The sequence below is a fragment of the Lepisosteus oculatus genome, chromosome 9 (genome assembly GCF_040954835.1).
Source record: "Lepisosteus oculatus isolate fLepOcu1 chromosome 9, fLepOcu1.hap2, whole genome shotgun sequence".
In the NCBI taxonomy this organism is placed as follows: Eukaryota; Metazoa; Chordata; class Actinopteri; order Semionotiformes; family Lepisosteidae; genus Lepisosteus; species Lepisosteus oculatus.
Window position 1 is genome coordinate 18,064,794 of NC_090704.1, and position 17,783 is coordinate 18,082,576.

The 17,783-nt window shown below is 36.2% G+C and overlaps 1 protein-coding gene across 3 annotated transcripts in view; it reads left to right on the forward strand.

Annotated features, from left to right (window-relative positions):
- Nucleotides 1-17,783, forward strand: part of fggy (FGGY carbohydrate kinase domain containing) — a 91,643-nt gene that overhangs the window by 41,969 nt on the left and 31,891 nt on the right. For 2 of the 3 annotated variants that reach the window (XM_069194224.1, XM_015355778.2), the window contains 2 exons: nucleotides 271-399; nucleotides 14,301-14,404. In XM_069194224.1, coding sequence (XP_069050325.1) covers nucleotides 271-399; nucleotides 14,301-14,404 — 233 coding nt within the window. Of the gene's footprint in view, nucleotides 1-270; nucleotides 400-499; nucleotides 536-14,300; nucleotides 14,405-17,783 lie in introns of all 3 variants that reach the window. The other variant, XM_069194223.1, reaches the window with a different exon arrangement.

Here is a 17,783-nt window from a genome sequence, read left to right on the forward strand (position 1 = left end):
TTTTCATCTAGTTAATTATCTTTTATTTCCATATCCAAAATAAGAATATCACCTATAGTTTGAATCTTGCTCTTCATAATGCACAAAGCATATACAGTATTACTGTGTTTGTGTCTGCTTAGTTTTGTCAAACTTTGACATATATAATATTGCCTTTGTACCATGACTTGCTCATTTTTGTTACATTTTTGTCAGATGTTTATGCCTGGTCACGAAACAGGTTGCTCAGTTGTTTCCAAAGTCATGGTTCTCTTCATTGTTTTTTTATAGGAAGGGACACCAGCTGCCCGGGAAGTCCTCTGGGACAGGGGCTGACAGATCAGGCAGCACAAGAAATGGGTCTGGAGGCGGGCACAGCTGTGGCTGCCTCTCTCATCGATGCTCATGCAGGAGGATTAGGTAACCGGAGAGCCAGTCCCACTGGCCTGAGGCTGTGGGGGATCATTACCTGGCTCAGTTTAATCAGCCTGGCATAAATGGCATCTCTTCATGTCTCTAGGCACCAAAGATGAAACTGATCTGTACTGTACAAAAGGTAGGGGTTAATACAAGGCAAGGCTGGAGATACTATTTTACATTCTTAGATGTTTTAAGAATTTTCATCATTTTTCATTAGAGATTTCTTTAACATACATTTGTTTTTTATAGCCCCTTAGTCTGTTGCAATTGTTTGAGAAAAGGTTTTAGATACAGGGAGAATGAGTACGTGTTTCTTATTGGGTTTAAACCAAAGAGTGGAGAATAGGATTACAGGCTTTGTACAGCTCATATTACAACTCAAAGCAACATCTTCAACACTGTTTTGTAATTTCAGTTTTAAATGGTGGTAAATAGTATTTCATGCTAAATTCTAGAGCCTTTACAAATACTTTCTTGAGAGTGTGGAGAGTATGGACTGTGAATGCAGAAAACTTTCAATAATGCAGTAGATTTAAAATCAATAGATGTTTATTGGTAAAGTATTGTATTAGCATATTTTGTTCACTGGTTTGAAACAGCTTGGGAGAGTACCAGAAATCATTTACAGCTCTGTGATTGGTTAGATTTTACAATCATGCCTTGGAGGCTTAAATGTCGCCCTCAGAATGTATCCGGGGCTTGAAATTGTACTTTAGGTGCCAGCCCCAAAGTGCTATGGCTTTGTACCAACAGGGGGATTTCCATTCAGTAGTGTGGCTTAAGCAGAGTGGTAACATATATATATATAGTAATTGCTTATATAAGGACATTTTAAAGGACTATATAAGGGTTTCATATAAGGTACTTTTCTTTTGCGCATGTTAATGGATGGGTTGGACATGGTGCTGTGTTTGCCAGTTTCTGTTGGTTAGACTGCTGCAGTATTGGAAATGCCATTGCGGCAGACATGGGAAACATTAAAGGTGGCTTATTGGCAGCCATGTGGAGCCCGACATCTGCAAAGGGAAGCCACATGGAGAAACACAAGGAAACTTTCCTGGATCAATGGGAGTTTGTCCCTTTGATACTACAGTAAAAATATACTGAGATGTTGAAATTTTGCATCAGTCAACTTTCTGTAAATACTTTATTGTTCATCAGTGTGAAGCAGAGCCTAACCTTGCAGGCAAATGGTGGGTCTACAGATAGATGGAAATGAAGCCATTAAAGTGCACACACATTAGGGTGAATCATACTGTAGATGCCAAATATACTGGATAGATCACCTGGACAAAACCCACATTAACTCCATACAGAACGTGCCCCAGTCCAGAAGTGAACCCTGGACTCAAGAGCTGTGAGGTGGCAGCACTAACCACCATGCTGCTGCGCCTCTTCTTTTAGTTACAATATAAAAGATTTAAACTAGTATATAAAAGGAGATGTATATGTAGGTTAAAGTATCACAGTTATAGATAGTTTTATATCTAATGTATGTATCATAACTTTGCATTTTTATATACAAAGTACTGCATATAATATATATATACAAAAACCTTATATAAAAACAAATACTGTACATCAATTAAACATGTTTGGACAGTGTGGTCTAGTCCAGTTGGTCCCAGCCCTGGTCCTGTAGGAATACCATGTCTTCTGGGTTTTGCTCCAGCTCACTTCTTAAAAGCTAAAAGCAATTTGTAATTGGTTATCAACCCTGTACCAATTTCTGAGTTTCAGAACTGTCCTCATTCAGATGTGCTATTTGAAATGTAACCAATTAGTTGAAAAAAGCCTCATTGTGAGAGTGTTAATTATTTAACTAGTTAGCTCTTTAATCAGAAATAAAGGTAGGAAAGTTGAGGAGAATCTTAAATCCTGTGTGGTGGAGTTATTGGAAACAGTTATTGAAGTAGGGTATTTTGACACAACTGACCGAAGAAATAAGTTAACTAAAAGTCTAAACAAACAAGCAGATCAATTAAGTAATCAATTAGCACTAGAGATTTAGAGTTCAGCTGGAAAGAAAACTAGTAGACGCAGTTCTCCTCCAGGACCAGGATTGGGTAATATATATGTACATAGAGTCCCTAAATGGTTCTTTTTGATCTTTAAGTATATGCATCTCATTCTTGCTTTTATCATTCAGTTCCCTCTCCCACAAAATATCATTGCATGTTGCAAAGGTTTCACAAAGAGAGAGCTAGCACCTAATCTGTGTTTCAATTTCACTGGAATCCCATGTACATTTTAGCAGCAACGGCACCATTGGTGCTGTGGTTACAGTCATGGTTTTAGTAATGTAGGCTGAGTCAACAAGCTGCTACTTCCACTAGGATGTTCTCTCCCAATAACCTTCACTGCGCTCAGATACCCCCACCTCGGTGAGTCAGCATCCTCTTGCAAAGGGGCTCCCCCTGCTCCCATGGGAGCCACACCTGCTCCCCCACCAAGGAGGTGGCTGCCCCAGTACCGCTGACCAAAGCTGTGATCTTTTCAGTCTCTCATCCTTGCAGCTTTAGCACAGTGAGCACAACCTTTGAGTCTTTGATTGCTTTGATTGCTGGCAATAATAAGCATGTGCTGCATACAGTATGACACATGGGAAAGAAATTCTGTACATACCATCAGATATTCTGTACATACAACAAATGTGGCCTGCTCTCCCAGTACTTTATAAAAAATTGACTTTATTATCACTCAGAAAATAACCCTTCTTAAATGTGCTTTCCAGGCCAGTGGGGACATTGTTTAAAGTGAATTTAAGTCTTAATGCGTCTTTCTTCTGTTGAATTGTACAAAACCAGGTCACAATTTTTGCAAAGAGGCTGAAAAACAATACAGGCAGGTTTTACCAAGTATAAAAGAAATGCAGGGTTTGTTTTTTTTTTAAGATCAGTTTACATCAGGATTACATCAGATTTATTTTTTTCTCAGAAAAATACTGTTTGTTGTCTTTAATCATTTTAAGTTGGTTTTTCCTCTTCAGACTGTATTTGTGTTTCACTCTTAATTTACAGTGGTTTAATTATAGCTGCATTTAATTATATCAACAGGAGAAAGGAGTTCTTAATTTTAGAGTCAAGATTATGCAATTTTAGTGTAAATTATGTTGAGTAAAAGCTAAATTATATTTCCAATCTACATGATTTTTTAAAAACAATAGGGATTTATAGGCAAGTGCAATATAAACATTTCCTTTTTAATATGTTCAATTTAAATAAATTAAATTGATAAACTTTGATACAAAAGCAGGGACCATATACAATAATACTAACCTTTCAATATCATCTTTCTTTGTTTTGTAATACAGTTAATATTTTGAGTCTTTTTCAAATTGGTATATAAAGTATTGGTGAGATTTTATGAGATTTTCCCTTCTAAACATATTTCTTTTCTTATTATTAGAAACTAAAACAAAGAACAGTAACTCAGACTTCACACCACATTCCTGTCTGTTCTTTGTTCATTACAAGTACTGTAGCTCACGACTCACAAAACTGTATACTGACTAATGTCTTTAAAACTAAAACCCAAAAGAGGGAAGCTCAAACCTATTGCTAAAATAAAATAAATACTAAATACTAAGTCAATAAAAATGGAGATTGATAAATAACATCCAAACTCAACATTTGTACCATGCTATACACCCCCTCATTCCAGTGGAATCCTGTAGGGACTGCTGTGGGAAGCCCTTAGATTTCCACAAGAAACATATGGCACCAAAGTGTGTGGTTAATTTTAATTGGAGAATGCAGTATTTTTGTACTGAATCTGTATATGAACTTTGGGCTCATTCAAGGTAAAGACCCACACTATCTTCTTATGGGATGCTTAGCTACACCCTTGATTATATCCAATTATACAGCATGACATGGTCTGATCAACAATCAGATCTTTATGTGGCAAGACCTTCAATGAAATACCCAGCACATTATTTGCATACCAGTCCACAAGAAAGGTCAGCCCTAGCCTCAGGCAGTATTGAAACCGCATTTGATACCATGGCACTGCAAATAGAAAACAGATTAACCACACACAAAAATGCTTCAGTGACAAAAAAATATATAACAATGCTTAATAACAAGACATACTTGATAAAGAAGAATTCCAGATGGATTTTTTTTTAGAAATAAAAGCCTTTTCTGTTTTAGCTTGCAGTTAACAGTCAGAGATCAAACGTAGTGTCTGTGTTGGGTTAACTAAAGGAATTCTTACAAGTATGTGTTTGAATAGGCTGAAGAAAAGGGTAGGGGGGGGGGGGGTGGTAATTAGTTTGAATGAAAAATGAGACTCCTTGACCCTTTTACCCTCAGGATCTGCTGATACCCAAAGCCCCCTGCTTGAGTAATAAAGGGCTTTTACAGTTTTTTTCTGCAGGGAGAGCTACAACCTCACTTTGTAGACTGCATGGCAAGGGCGCAGCTGTCACCAGTCATCCACAGGTTTCATTATCAGCTAATAGGCCCATAACACAGTGCTTTTAGTACCTCTCATTAGCATCACAGCAGTCTGGCATCTCACTGTTCTCCTGGAGATAGCTTCATCTTCCTCGGATCACTTTCAATAACTCAAGGGATTGTACAGTAAAGACTTGGCTTAAATCTTTTTCAGTTCTGACCACAGTGCAAAAGCATTTTTATATGCACATACTGTATTAGAGTACAGTTTTGTTCAACTAAAAAGTCTTGAATAAGATATAAGTGTGCTGACAATGAAACAACTCAGATTTGTTCAGAATATCAAAGGCTATTATTCTAAAAATGCTGTTGGTGAATATGGAAAATAAGTGGAGAAAGAGTAAAAAAATAATCCTGTTACAACCATACATGCTTAACTGTTTTGCCTTAATTTAATGGAATATTCTGATGCTGGCATGGTTCATTTCAGGAAGTAAATTTTAGGAGCATTTTGGGATTTAACAACCTCTAATAAAATAACTAGTTATATAGAGCATGGTGGGAGATTACCTACCTTTTAATTACAATTGGGGAGGTAAGGAATCTTTGCTTTGGTAAGGAATGTGCTTTGACCAAAAAGTTATAATTTTAGTGAAATTATTGCAATGGTTGGGGGTCCGTTCCCCCATCTTGTGGCTTGAAAATGAAACTGTGTGGCTGGCAGGGAGAAAGCTATGGTACAAAATGGTGCTGTCCTTTTTTGCAGCAGTCTGCAGATGATGGAGCTCTGTATTTCGCCTTACTCCTGGCAGTGCTTACATGCGCGGCCATGTGGCACACAAACCCAAAAGGAAATGGTGCTGCATTTCATAACATCAGATTAGAATAATTATTAATTTACTATGTCAGCATTGTGACCTAGTTTGGAATGCAGTTCATAGAAACAAAATGTTTGGTTGGGGGAAAAATCCAAGTAGAGTTTTCCATAGTACATAAAACTGAAGAAGGTGAATAGCTTATTTTAGTTAGAAGAAGTAAACATAAAGGTAATTACAGTTAATTGTTCAAGGTGATAGTGGCTTTGCAGTCCTTTCTTTCCCATTTCTGTGATGAAAAATAAAACATACATGGCTTTCACAGCTAAGCAAAAAGAGTAATTTGAAACAAGGGTTGTAATTAAAGCAACAGGTGTAGTGCAGTAATTAAAACTGTTGGCGTAATTATGGTACTAAATTTGAACAGCCCCTAAGGAAACAAGCAATTAAATGTGTTACTGGAGTTATCTTACTGCAGCCTAGCATCAGCAAATGTAGAGTGTGGGAACATTAGATGATATACGTTTTTTGCTGTGATTTCTGAATATAAGCTCTGAGAGTTAATGACCAACCTTAACAAAGAAGACAAGCTTTAATAACGTTTTCACTTTTCTGCAATTCTTGTACTAAGCCTCTAAATATGTGCCACTCAAGATTGGTGTGATTTGCAAGTCATTTTTGTGCGTTGTGTAGTACTCAGAATTAAGGGGTTCAAACCAGTTCACATAGAAATCCAGTAAAAATTTAAAAAGAGATGTGATTATCTCAGATATGCAAGAAATCACTAGCAAAAGAAAATCTCAGTAATGATTCTTTTAATGTATCTCTATATGTCTCTCTCTGTATACACACAGACAGAACTAGTGGTAAATATATTTTATTTCACACATTATCAGGGAAATGATCATCATCTTTAAATAATTACCTGGAAAAGTAAGATTAAGATTTAAGATTATCGAGAGACTCTTCTGAACTAAGGAAGGCACTGTGGAATATTTCAAAACCTGAGATGGATACTGTATATAGCAGATGTTTCTTCCTCACAGTGTTGTGACACAGTAGGAAATAATTAATCTTTCCTCACTCCTAGAATGCATAGTAACTGCTTGCTCTTAAAATACATCATGACCTTGAAATATGTTTTTTTTTAAGATACTGCACATATGTACAGTATACCTGTTTTCACTGATCAAAGATCACTGTGCTGCATTGATGAGTCCCAGGAAAGGCTGCTAACTTTATTAATCTATACTTAAAACTGGCTTTATTCTATCACGAAAAGAGTGAGAGTTAATTGATATCCATTCCCATAATTCAAATTAAACTGCTTAAACTCTTAATGGATATGAAATATGATTATTCCTAAAGATGGTTGAAGAATTCTACCAAAAGCCAAAAGAAAGCACTAAACAACATCTGAGGATCTGAATCCAAACTGGGACGTTCTGGAATGAGTGTGCGTAACCAAACAGGAAGAAATTAGTACACTTAGAAACAATTTTATGGATGTAAACCTATAAAAATACTTGAAAAGATGTCTTACATATGTTTTTTTTTCAACATCCTTTGGTACAGTGTTAGTAAGAGAGAAGTTAACAACCAAGAACCAGAACAAGTTTAATAGAAAAAGTGCATAGAATTTGAAGAAAAAAGACTTTGTATCTACTGTTAAACAGGAAGGTGGACCCATAATGATTCTGTATTCTTTTAATAGTGTATGGTTTTATTGAATATCGCTTAAAAGCACCCAGACCTCAAAACATCGTCTGCTTACAGACTGATCAGTTGTAATTTCACTTTCCAGTACTACAGCATCCCTAAACATGTCAAAAAGAAAACAACAGCTGAACTTTGAAGGGACATAAAATACCAGTTCTTGAATGGCATTCTCATTAGCTGAGGTACTGTGGACAAGGTTAAAGACAGCAGCAGAAATGAAAGTATGAGAAAAAAGGTGCCAGGAGTAGATTTATTTTCAAGGTACCACAAATGGGTACAGGCGTGCGGTTTCACATGAGATTTGTAAAACTGAAGAGGCGTTATGTTACTGTGTTTTTCCAGATTAGAGTACCAGAGAACAAAATTGGATCCAAGTTCTGTTTTCCAAAACACAGGTACAGTATACTGTAGCTTTCTTTTTGTTACAGATAGGAGTCTTCTAATTCCTATCTAATTCATACCAGTGTACCTTACAATGTCCATTTATCAACCATTCTGAGCTATATAAATGACAGTTATTATAGAATCAGTTAAAGCTAATGTTATGCATACCAAAGGCATCTGGTAATATGAAATACTATATACCAATCTGTCACTGCCCTAAACCACATATATGTTTTCTTTCATCCTTACGTTGAAAGAATGATGCATGATCATTTTCTATACAGAACTGCTTGTTGGAAGTTATATTTAAAATCAAAACTTGATACAGAGGAAAAAAATCTTCCATGAAAAAACAGATCTCTCTTTGGGTAAAAAAAGTGATTTAATCTAGTTATTTAATTCTACCGAGGTTGATTCATATTAAGTTCTGGAAGCACAATTATCTGATTCATATTAAAGAGATGCAGTGGGTTTTGCTCACTAGCTTGATGCTCCTCTTCTAACAGCCACCTCCTTGCCACCAGTCCTTGACTAGCAGCTTCTCTCCATCACCGCCCTGCTCATGCCACCGTTAACTGGTTGCCATAGGACTGTGTTTTTTATGGTGGAGAAATTGTTGCACACACATCATGACAAAATGTGACCTTGATCCAGTGACATGGATACAACAATGATTTGAGGTCTCACTTTGCTACAGCTTTCATCTTCCAGAACAGCCCCTGAGATAACACAGCTAGTCATTTTTTTGTCTGTTATTCCATTGCAAACTTGTTTGTCAGAATCTTGTTTGCCGAGTATGGAGGGTACATGATTCCTAACAGGCCTTCACAGTAACCAAAGGGACTTCAGGACTGAGGGAGTCCTTTCATATTTCACTCTGTCAATGCTGACCAACATTACTCAGTGTCCAGTTACCATGGTGAGGAAGAGGGGATGGACCTTTTGAACCCTGTTGTTTTATAGCCAAAGGAATGTGCACATCTGTAAATGCATCACTCTTTTAGGCATTGCTATTAGTCTAGGTGGTTTAAAGATGACCTACAGTCCTAAACTAAGCCACATTGATCTTTTCAGCAATGCTCAGTCAGGCTTTGGACGATGCTGCACATCTCTTGAAGGGTCAGCATAGGCAAGAGTACTATTTAAAATTAAACTTACAACAAAGATAGCAAGTTTATACTATCAAAACAGACTGATTAAAAAACAGACAAAATAAAGCTTTGAAACAGCGTAGCTTGTCAGGGACAGGCTTCCATCATGATAAGAGGAGGATTGGTTGTGTTGGACATAAGGGAGGTTGTAAATGAATTACTGTTAACTCCCCTGTGACAAGAAGATTATATGGATTATGTGGAGAAACACCAAGGCATCTGTGTAAAGATGTTATTGCTCACCTCTAGAGATCACTACAGGATAATACTGGCGCCTCACAGGATGAGGGAGGTGATGAGGGGCAAACATTTACCTAAGTCCTTCTCTTTGAAATATGGATGTTCTTCTAAAATGAGCATGGTTTATTTTCTTTATTGAAAGGTTTTACCGTCCTACAGTTTGACTTCCATTTCCACTGTCATTGACAAATAGGTTTTAGATTTTTCATAATATTTTTCAGTATTACAGGCTGATAAATATGAGATACCCTCATGTTGTCTACACATGGTATAATAACAAATCTCAAGTGCACTCTAGAGAAAAACTTGATAAACACAGTAAAGTGATAAGGGTTACATTAAGTTACTACTTTACTCTTCCAATTTACTTTACTAAATCCAAATAGTATTGAGATTTGTAATCCACACATGGAGTTATTACTTTTCTTATTTGATTTATGCGTTTCTAGAATTTGGTATATAAAATACGGGGTCACCTTTCCCCTCAACTGAGATTTGACAGTCAGACACTCCAGCACTAAAATGGCTGTCTCCTAAACAAAGTGTTGCTTTTCCTGCTTTGGGCATGGTAGAGAGAAAGAAGTGTAGGAAATTCAGTGGTGGAACCAGACATTTCCTCCACAGCACAGAGACTCCACCTTTCCCCATGAATAGCTTGGTGGATGAATGTTCACTCTCATGCTCCTTAGGACAGTGTCCAGAGCAGAACTGCAGATACAGTTCTTAGGTCTGTTTGGGCCTAAGCCTTCTGCAAATCGTTAATAGAAATAAAGAACTCATCTGTTCCCTGAACACTGACGGTCTGTGAATAACTTTGCTACAATGTACAATACTGTATTTAATATAATATAATATATACATACTTTTTGCACCTGCAGCATAACTGATTTTGTCTTCCCATCTCATAAGAGATCTTCTTCTTGGTCATTCAGCCCAGCATTGACTTGGTCCGACAGTGATCTGTTTTTCTTGCTGTGTGTTCAGCCCCGTGCAATTTTAGTTACTTCACTCTTCCAGAAATGTTACTGTTTGGTCATTAAGCTCTATCATTCTGCAGTCTGTTAACTGTCTCCTGAAGAAAGACCTTTTTTGTCTCTTCTTGTCATACCAAGTGTATGTTTTACACTGTTTCTTTGCCACACCTGCAGTTAGGGTATCCTTTTTTGTATTCAGGGTTAGCTGTATGCTAGTATTAATATGATATTAATATTAATTGATCCAAGAACACAACTTGTTTACCTCTTCAGTTTGCTGTGGAAGAACATATTCCTATAATTTAGATTTTTTTGGTTAAGTTGGTTTTAAGATCTGCTTTGGTGCTATCTTTGTGAAGTTCTTGGACTTGTGATTGATATATTACTGGATTTGTTGCAAATAAGTTTTATCAGTAATTCAAAAGAGACTTATATCTATATATTTTAGAATCCTTACATCTCTTTGTAATCCTTTGTCATAAAAAATGTTTTCCAATGTGACTAGAAAGAGCTTTGGAGATACCGTATGCACTTAATAAGCACATTTCGTACTCAACTTCTTGCTTTCTTTATTAGGATTTTGTTCTCAGTTACCTCTTTTCTTTGCAATGTAATTTGCTGTGGCTCTGGTGTTTTATGACACTGTCGCACATTTAATTAATGTCTGGTCTTTTAGCTCCTAGGTCTCAAAGTGCACCAGATTGTTGCAAAGATGCTTGCTTTCTCAAGTAATATGTTTTGAATTTCAGAATATTTCTTCAGAATGTTTTCTCAGTCATAACATTCAAATGGATAAAGTTAGTGGTCACTCTCTGTGTTGAAGATGTTACGTAATGATACGGAATTGTGTATTTGTAGTTGTTGATATATAGTCAGTGTCACTGTTCATTCCATTGGAGCCTATCCATGTCTGTTACCTTTTAGGCTTCTGGAAGGAAAAGGAATGCATGCAACCACGTGGTTTCAAACTTCTTATTCTGGTGATGGTTATGGTAGAAGACATTCTTGCCAGTTTTTTTCACTCTCTGACTTCAAAAATATTGCTGAAACCCTGTAATTCTTAAGATTATTCCACTGATTGGAATGTCCTTGATGGTGACTTTTGACATCTCCTTAAGGTAGTATGTAAAACAGCTTTATAATTCTTTACAGAGTGCAGATAGAGACTCCCATTAAAACACATATCGAAACCCATATACATTATGCTGTATCAATGATCATGTCTCTGAGATATAACTTATCCTAAAGGCCAAAAGCAAATTTTTGTTAGAATTTTTTATAGAGTGCAGATAGTGTCTTGGTTATCATTGAATACATTGGATGATATGAAATAATAAATGTCCCCTATCAGTGCATTATCATTGCATGTGACCTTTTTTGAACATCAAACACAAACCTAATAGTTGCTATGGAACACACATAGGAATCTGTATACACTCTGTCAAAAAAGGTGTGATCTCTGACTCCAGTATTTTTTGTTATTCTGCCAGATGTTCAGATGACCATAAAATCAAATTTTGTGTGAAAAACCATTTAATTGTAAAGGATACTTTTGGGAAGTTGTGCCACATGTACAGTAAAGGTCATAGGTCACAAGGTTGGACAGCCATAGTGGAACACCTCTAAAATATTGTTATATTGATTGATGTGAAACAAACATGACCCTGAAAAAGCATGGCTACAACAAACTAATCTGATATCAGCTAAGATCAATTTGCATTTATTATAGTATTTACCTTTTGACTGAAGGTTGTACACTCATAAATCTTCACAGTTTGGCAGTGGTCAACATGGTGTAAGTTGTCTTGGCCCCTAGTCATGGGTGCTGTCAGCTATATTTATTTTTGGACTACATACAGTATGTGAATGATCTATTGTTTATATTTGTTTTTAGTTAGTCTTAAGTTTTGCCACCCTGTCTGAAACATACTATATCTACAATGTTATTTTTTAGTGTCTCGTAACAGATAAACCTGTCGACTGCTGGTCATTCACAGCATTTTGTTCAGCAATTGAACAGTTTCAGTTCTGCTTTGAGCCTTATATCATTTAGTCCCACAATAGCCCACTTAAATATCCTGGTTATTTAGTCTTCTACTATTTTTCTGTATGTAGCTTGGGACAGTGTCCTGTTGTTATCTAGAGCTTTATACCTGTAAATTTACTGTAGCTCTCTGTATCCTTGTGTACAGTTACATCCATCAGTTGTCTTGGTCAGGAGAGATCCATCCTTCCGTGGATGAAGTCAGATTTTTTTTTGTTATTGCATCTCGGGTGATTTGAACACAGAGGTGTTGTTTGTAGGTCTAGCTGACCCTCTTCCACTTTAGCCAGGAAGAGGAAGAGAGCCTTTATATTAATAATATTAATTCCTAATTGGAATAATAATAAAGTAATTCATAATATTAATATTAATTATATTAATATTAATAATAATTCTTTATACTTATATAATGCTTTTGTGGACACTCCACTCAAAGTGCTTTATTGGTAATGGGGACTCCCCTCCACCACCACCAATGTGCAGCATCCACCTGGATGATGTGACGGCAGCCATAGTGTGCCAGTACACTCACCACACACCTGCTATCAGTGGGTAGGAGAACAGACTGACGAAGCCAATTCATAGATGGGGATTATTAGGCCATGACTGGTAAAGGCCAATGGGAATTTGACCTTTACACCCCTATCCTTTTTGAGAAACACCCTGGGATTTTTAATGACCACAGAGAGTCAGGACCTTGGTTTCACGTCTCATCTGAAGGACAACGCCTTTTTACAGTATAGTGTCCCCATCTTGATCATTGGGACCCACACAGACCCTGCTGGCAACACTAACACCTCTTCCAGCAGCAACCTTAGTTTTTCCCAGGATGTCTCTCATCCAGGTACTGACCAGGCTCACACCTGCTTAGCTTCAGTGGGTTACCAGTTGCGAGTTGCAGAGTGATATGACTGCTGGCCATTAAAAAGCTTTCACAAACTGGTCCCACCTACCAAGATCCAATTATCTCATGGTAAATCTTTCTGAGCACTCCTTGATCCCCTTCTACCAAAATGAAGCAGTGGAAACTAGGCTTTGGGGTGGGTTATATAGGTACTGTACACATGTGCATGTCCACTATATACTGTATACTATTTACTATGCATGTGCATGTCCTGTATGTGCTGTATACAGTATACAGTATTATTATGGTCAGCCATTTCAGTGGCACTCCTTGAAATAGTCTCCTGTAGTGCGTACAGTAATATCTCTTGATCAGTACTTTTCCAAGCCCTCACTTTATTAAAGTGTATGGGTAATTATTTAATCTGGCCTAGTGTTAGCTGTACTAATTGAAAGCTCTTAGGCCTGTCGATATGCAATTTGTTCAGACGTTTAAACTGTGCATGTCATAGACAGAGCTTGAAAATGCAATAAATATGGAAACCAAAGCTTTGATGAGTTCAAGAATATATTGCCTGTTTCTGAAATTACATTGTTTTTTTTCCAGCAAAAAACATTAAATCATCCATGCATGATTTTAAGTAACAGAAAGGAAAAGGTCTTTTTTCCTCCATCAAGGATTTGATTAAGCTGTAGTCTTTGAGGAAAGAATAAATGAGTTACCATTTCCCCTCTCCAACAACAGCCCTTAAGTGCTAATAAATAAACAGGAGTAATTATTTTCATCTTGGTTCCTGCAGTGTGTTTAAATAACAGATATAAGGTTGCTTTATTTTAGAATGTTTGAAAGAGGCACTAGCTTCTTAATTTAGCATATTGTGCTTTATTTTTTAATTTTAGGGAAAAGAAATACATATATATCTGGCTTAAATTGTTGTTTTAATTTTATCTTCAAATCCCTGGAACATTGAACTGAACCATCCCTATCAGCTTCAGCCAGTGAAAATTCTCTATGTTTTGTGTATAATTTTTAATTAAATTGGGTATTTCGGTTTATTTTTTTCTCCTTTTGCTTTAGTGACAGTTGTAAACATTTGTGCCTCTAACAGCGATAAATCATGTTGATTTAATAAATTAGCTAAAATAAATTTGAAGAATCTGAAGGATTGCTTAGACTGATATACTGTTAGTACACATTGTGATCTCTTTTACATTGTCTTTTTTATTTTTTGTAGAAAAAAGTAAATGTATTACTTAGACTTAGTTTTTCATTGGTCCTATCAAGAAAGGACATGACTCCCTAAAGATATTCATTTTTTTTTATCTTTCAGGTGTGATTGGAGCAGATGTGAGAGGGTATAACTTGCCTTGTGAGAAACAACCAATCACATCTCGCTTAGCCTTGATCTGTGGAACCTCTTCCTGTCACATGGGGGTAAGTCTGTTGTGACATGATGACAAAGAGACTGTCTCACAACCTGACACTTTGCCCTTTAGACCCCTATATTGTTTGTACCATCATCACATGTTATTGTCCTTATAGACTCTCTTCCCTCAGTTTCCCAAAGAAATGTCCTCATCTGCATATTTGTGCTACTGTTTTTATGCTGTTAGGTTAAAAACATCTACAAAGGGATGAAGAAAATGAAAGAATAAGGAATCTTGTACAATGTACTGTATGTGAAAATGTGTGAAGACCATCCTAAGAGTAAGAACTAGTATCCTGGAAACCATTAGCAAAATATTTTTTTCTATATTAAATAACATATGAGATGTAATTACAACACATTAATTTTGCCCCCCTGCAGTACATTTTTGTGGACTGCCATTAAAGCCTCAGTTTGTTTTCACTCAGTTGTTGCTGGATTTTATTTACAACACCTTTTTATCTTGTCTGTCCTGGGAATTGTTGAAAGAAATCCACATCAAATAATCTAGTAAAAAAACAGCTACAGTTTGTTAAACTATAAATTGTGTGTTGTAAAAGAAAAAAATGCAAAACTACAGATCAGCTTTGCAGTTTTTTTAAAAAACAGCTTTGACTTATTGATGCAGTACAATGACATTCTGTAGTAAATTACTGTGTTAACAATGTCATGATAGAGTGTTGTTTAGTATTACACAAGAATCATGACTTGGAAAGCCCCAAATCTTCCAAGTTTATAGGTATCTTCAAATGATCACATTAAGTTTTATTCATTAACCTATTAAGTGGATAAATTATTACGGACAACCATAAGAATGTAACTCTCCAGGGAAAAAGTTGGAGACCCTGATATTACAGTATATTCAGCGGTAGTTTTTAAGACAACCTTCCAATAATGAGACTAGTGTATTCAAACTTGGAAGTAAACCAATTCTTTGTGTGTATATATCTGCACACACAAGTGGCTACTGTTCTTCAACTAAGACATTGCAGTACACTTTTATTAAGCTTATCTCATTGATTTATCCTGGCCCAAAGTTTAACCCTAGGTGCCAACAGGAAGCAATATACCCTTGTTAATCAGAGCTGCCCGAGCATAATTAAAATTACAGTATGTGTATAAACACTGTAGATTTCATTTTCAAAAGAAGTCTTCAGATGGCAGTTACTGATGAATGTTTTTGTCGGTTTAAATGTTTACTAACTGAAATATTCAAGTTTGTCTCCTTAACCTTCTAATAAATCCAAGAAATATCTCTTCTATGTTACAGGTCCTATTGCTTTTTGATCAATTTCCAGACATTTTAACCAAAACAAAAAGTAGTAGGTTATAATTCATATCCTGTACAGAGCTCCTGAAACAAATATGTTTATTCTTCATTCTCCACTCTTATAAATAACACTAGCACATACAGTCACTTTCCTTATAATTGTCATTATTGTAATATTGTAAATAAATTGTGAATGCTTTCATAATTACTGCACATTTACATGTGTTTTTCTTTAAAGATTTGGTTAGGTAAACTTGTTATCTGAGAAAATAAGAATCAAAGCTTCAGTACACAATGGGGAATGATACATCTCAGGTACAATATCATATAAAACTACTAGGAAACTTAATATTAGTATTTCATTTTGTATCAGGTAACTTTGTGAGTCTTTTAAAGTGCATGAACATTACACCTAGGAATTCAGAAATGTGATATGACAGATATAAACATAGCATCTGTCTGGTACACAGGTTCCTTATTATGCTTTTAACTGCTTTTACAGTTATGTACGTGTTGTTATTGAGTGTTGTATGTAATGGAGTAAATACAGGAACTCTTAAGTAAGAGTAATGAGGAGAGATGGCAAGCCTGGCTATAGTTAGTATTTCTCTGAAGTGCCTCTCTATCAGTGCCCTCAGTGCAGAAATGTTTAATGGCTCAGTTCACCTAATCAACACTGAAGGGTTGTCCAGATGCCCTCTTTGATCCTCATCATGTGTACCTGCCGTGGACCACTGCCAGCACAAACACCTTTGAAAGTTGATCCCTGCAGATAAATGTCTTCCACAAGAGAGCTGAAGGTCATCCTGTGTTGTGGTTTTGGCACACACAGCAGCTGGTTGGGAAAGGAAAAAGAATAAAAAGAAATTATTTTTTTTAAGTAGCATAAGATAGAAGGTTTAACGGAATGTGTCTAATGAGAGAAAGACGATCCTCAGAGACAGCGTCTGTCGGCACTTTAAAAACTCTTCCATGCATGATGCACTTTGTGATAGTGCTGTGAGTCACATAGGAGACCGTTTTGTTTGATCTCTTGTGAGAACCTCGGGATGTGTAATTTCTTAAGGAGATGCTGACCTTTGCTGGCTCTCTTAGAGCAATTTGCTTCTTAATGCATCACCAGGAGACGTTCATTACAGGCAAACTAATCCAACTTTTGATAAATCAACCACCGGAGTTGAGTGACTATGTGCAAATGCTTATGCAAATGCCAGTTTTTACATCTGATGTTTTTTTATGTACAAAAACGTGCTTATGAAAATAATGAATGCATGCTTTATTATGTACCCTGTGCATTCTCTTGAGCATTATTCTTGGCCATTCTGATTTTACTGGGAAAAAATGAAAGCAGGTGCTAAAATGTATGTTCTCCTTACTTTCAGTTTTGTATATATGTTTACTTATGTGTGATTTTGTAGATCCACTAGTGATTTTTCTACTTAACAGCTTTGTTTGCCAGAAGTCTTGCAAGGTAATAAGTGCTCTTTTCCTAGATAGTGATGAGAAGGTTGAAACAGAGTCTTCTGTGACAATATTCTTGCAAAGTCAGATCCAGTATATCATTGTGTACTCACATTGTTGACACACAGAGGCAGCTATATTTAGCTTTCTTGCCTGGTATAGTTTATTCATTGATTGGACTGCTGTTATCGTTTGAGATGCTTTAGAAGGACAAGCTATCCTGCTTCTGACTAAAAAATAAACTTTTATTGCTTTGTTTTGTTCTTTACAGTGTCATTTGTTCATAGTTAGAGATAACCATAGAGATAATAATTTAGCCTAATGGATAGTATAAATGAAATCATAAAATGATTAATCAAGAATGAACACCCAGCCTGGAAATCTCGAAACTTGACAACATACAAAGAAAAGGTATATTTCATATCAGACTCTCTCTTACCCTAACTTAGTTTTCATAATTCTGGATTTGCATTTGTAGCTGACTTTTGTCTGCCCATTGCTCTTCAGTGTATTTAGTTTTTTCAGTGGTGTGATGATATGGGATGTGCAGATAATCCTACTGACAACATTTCATTTTTAGCATGTATTGTCTATGATGTATTACAAGGATGATGCTTACAATCAAATCACGCTGATCATTTAATCAGTCTGTTAAT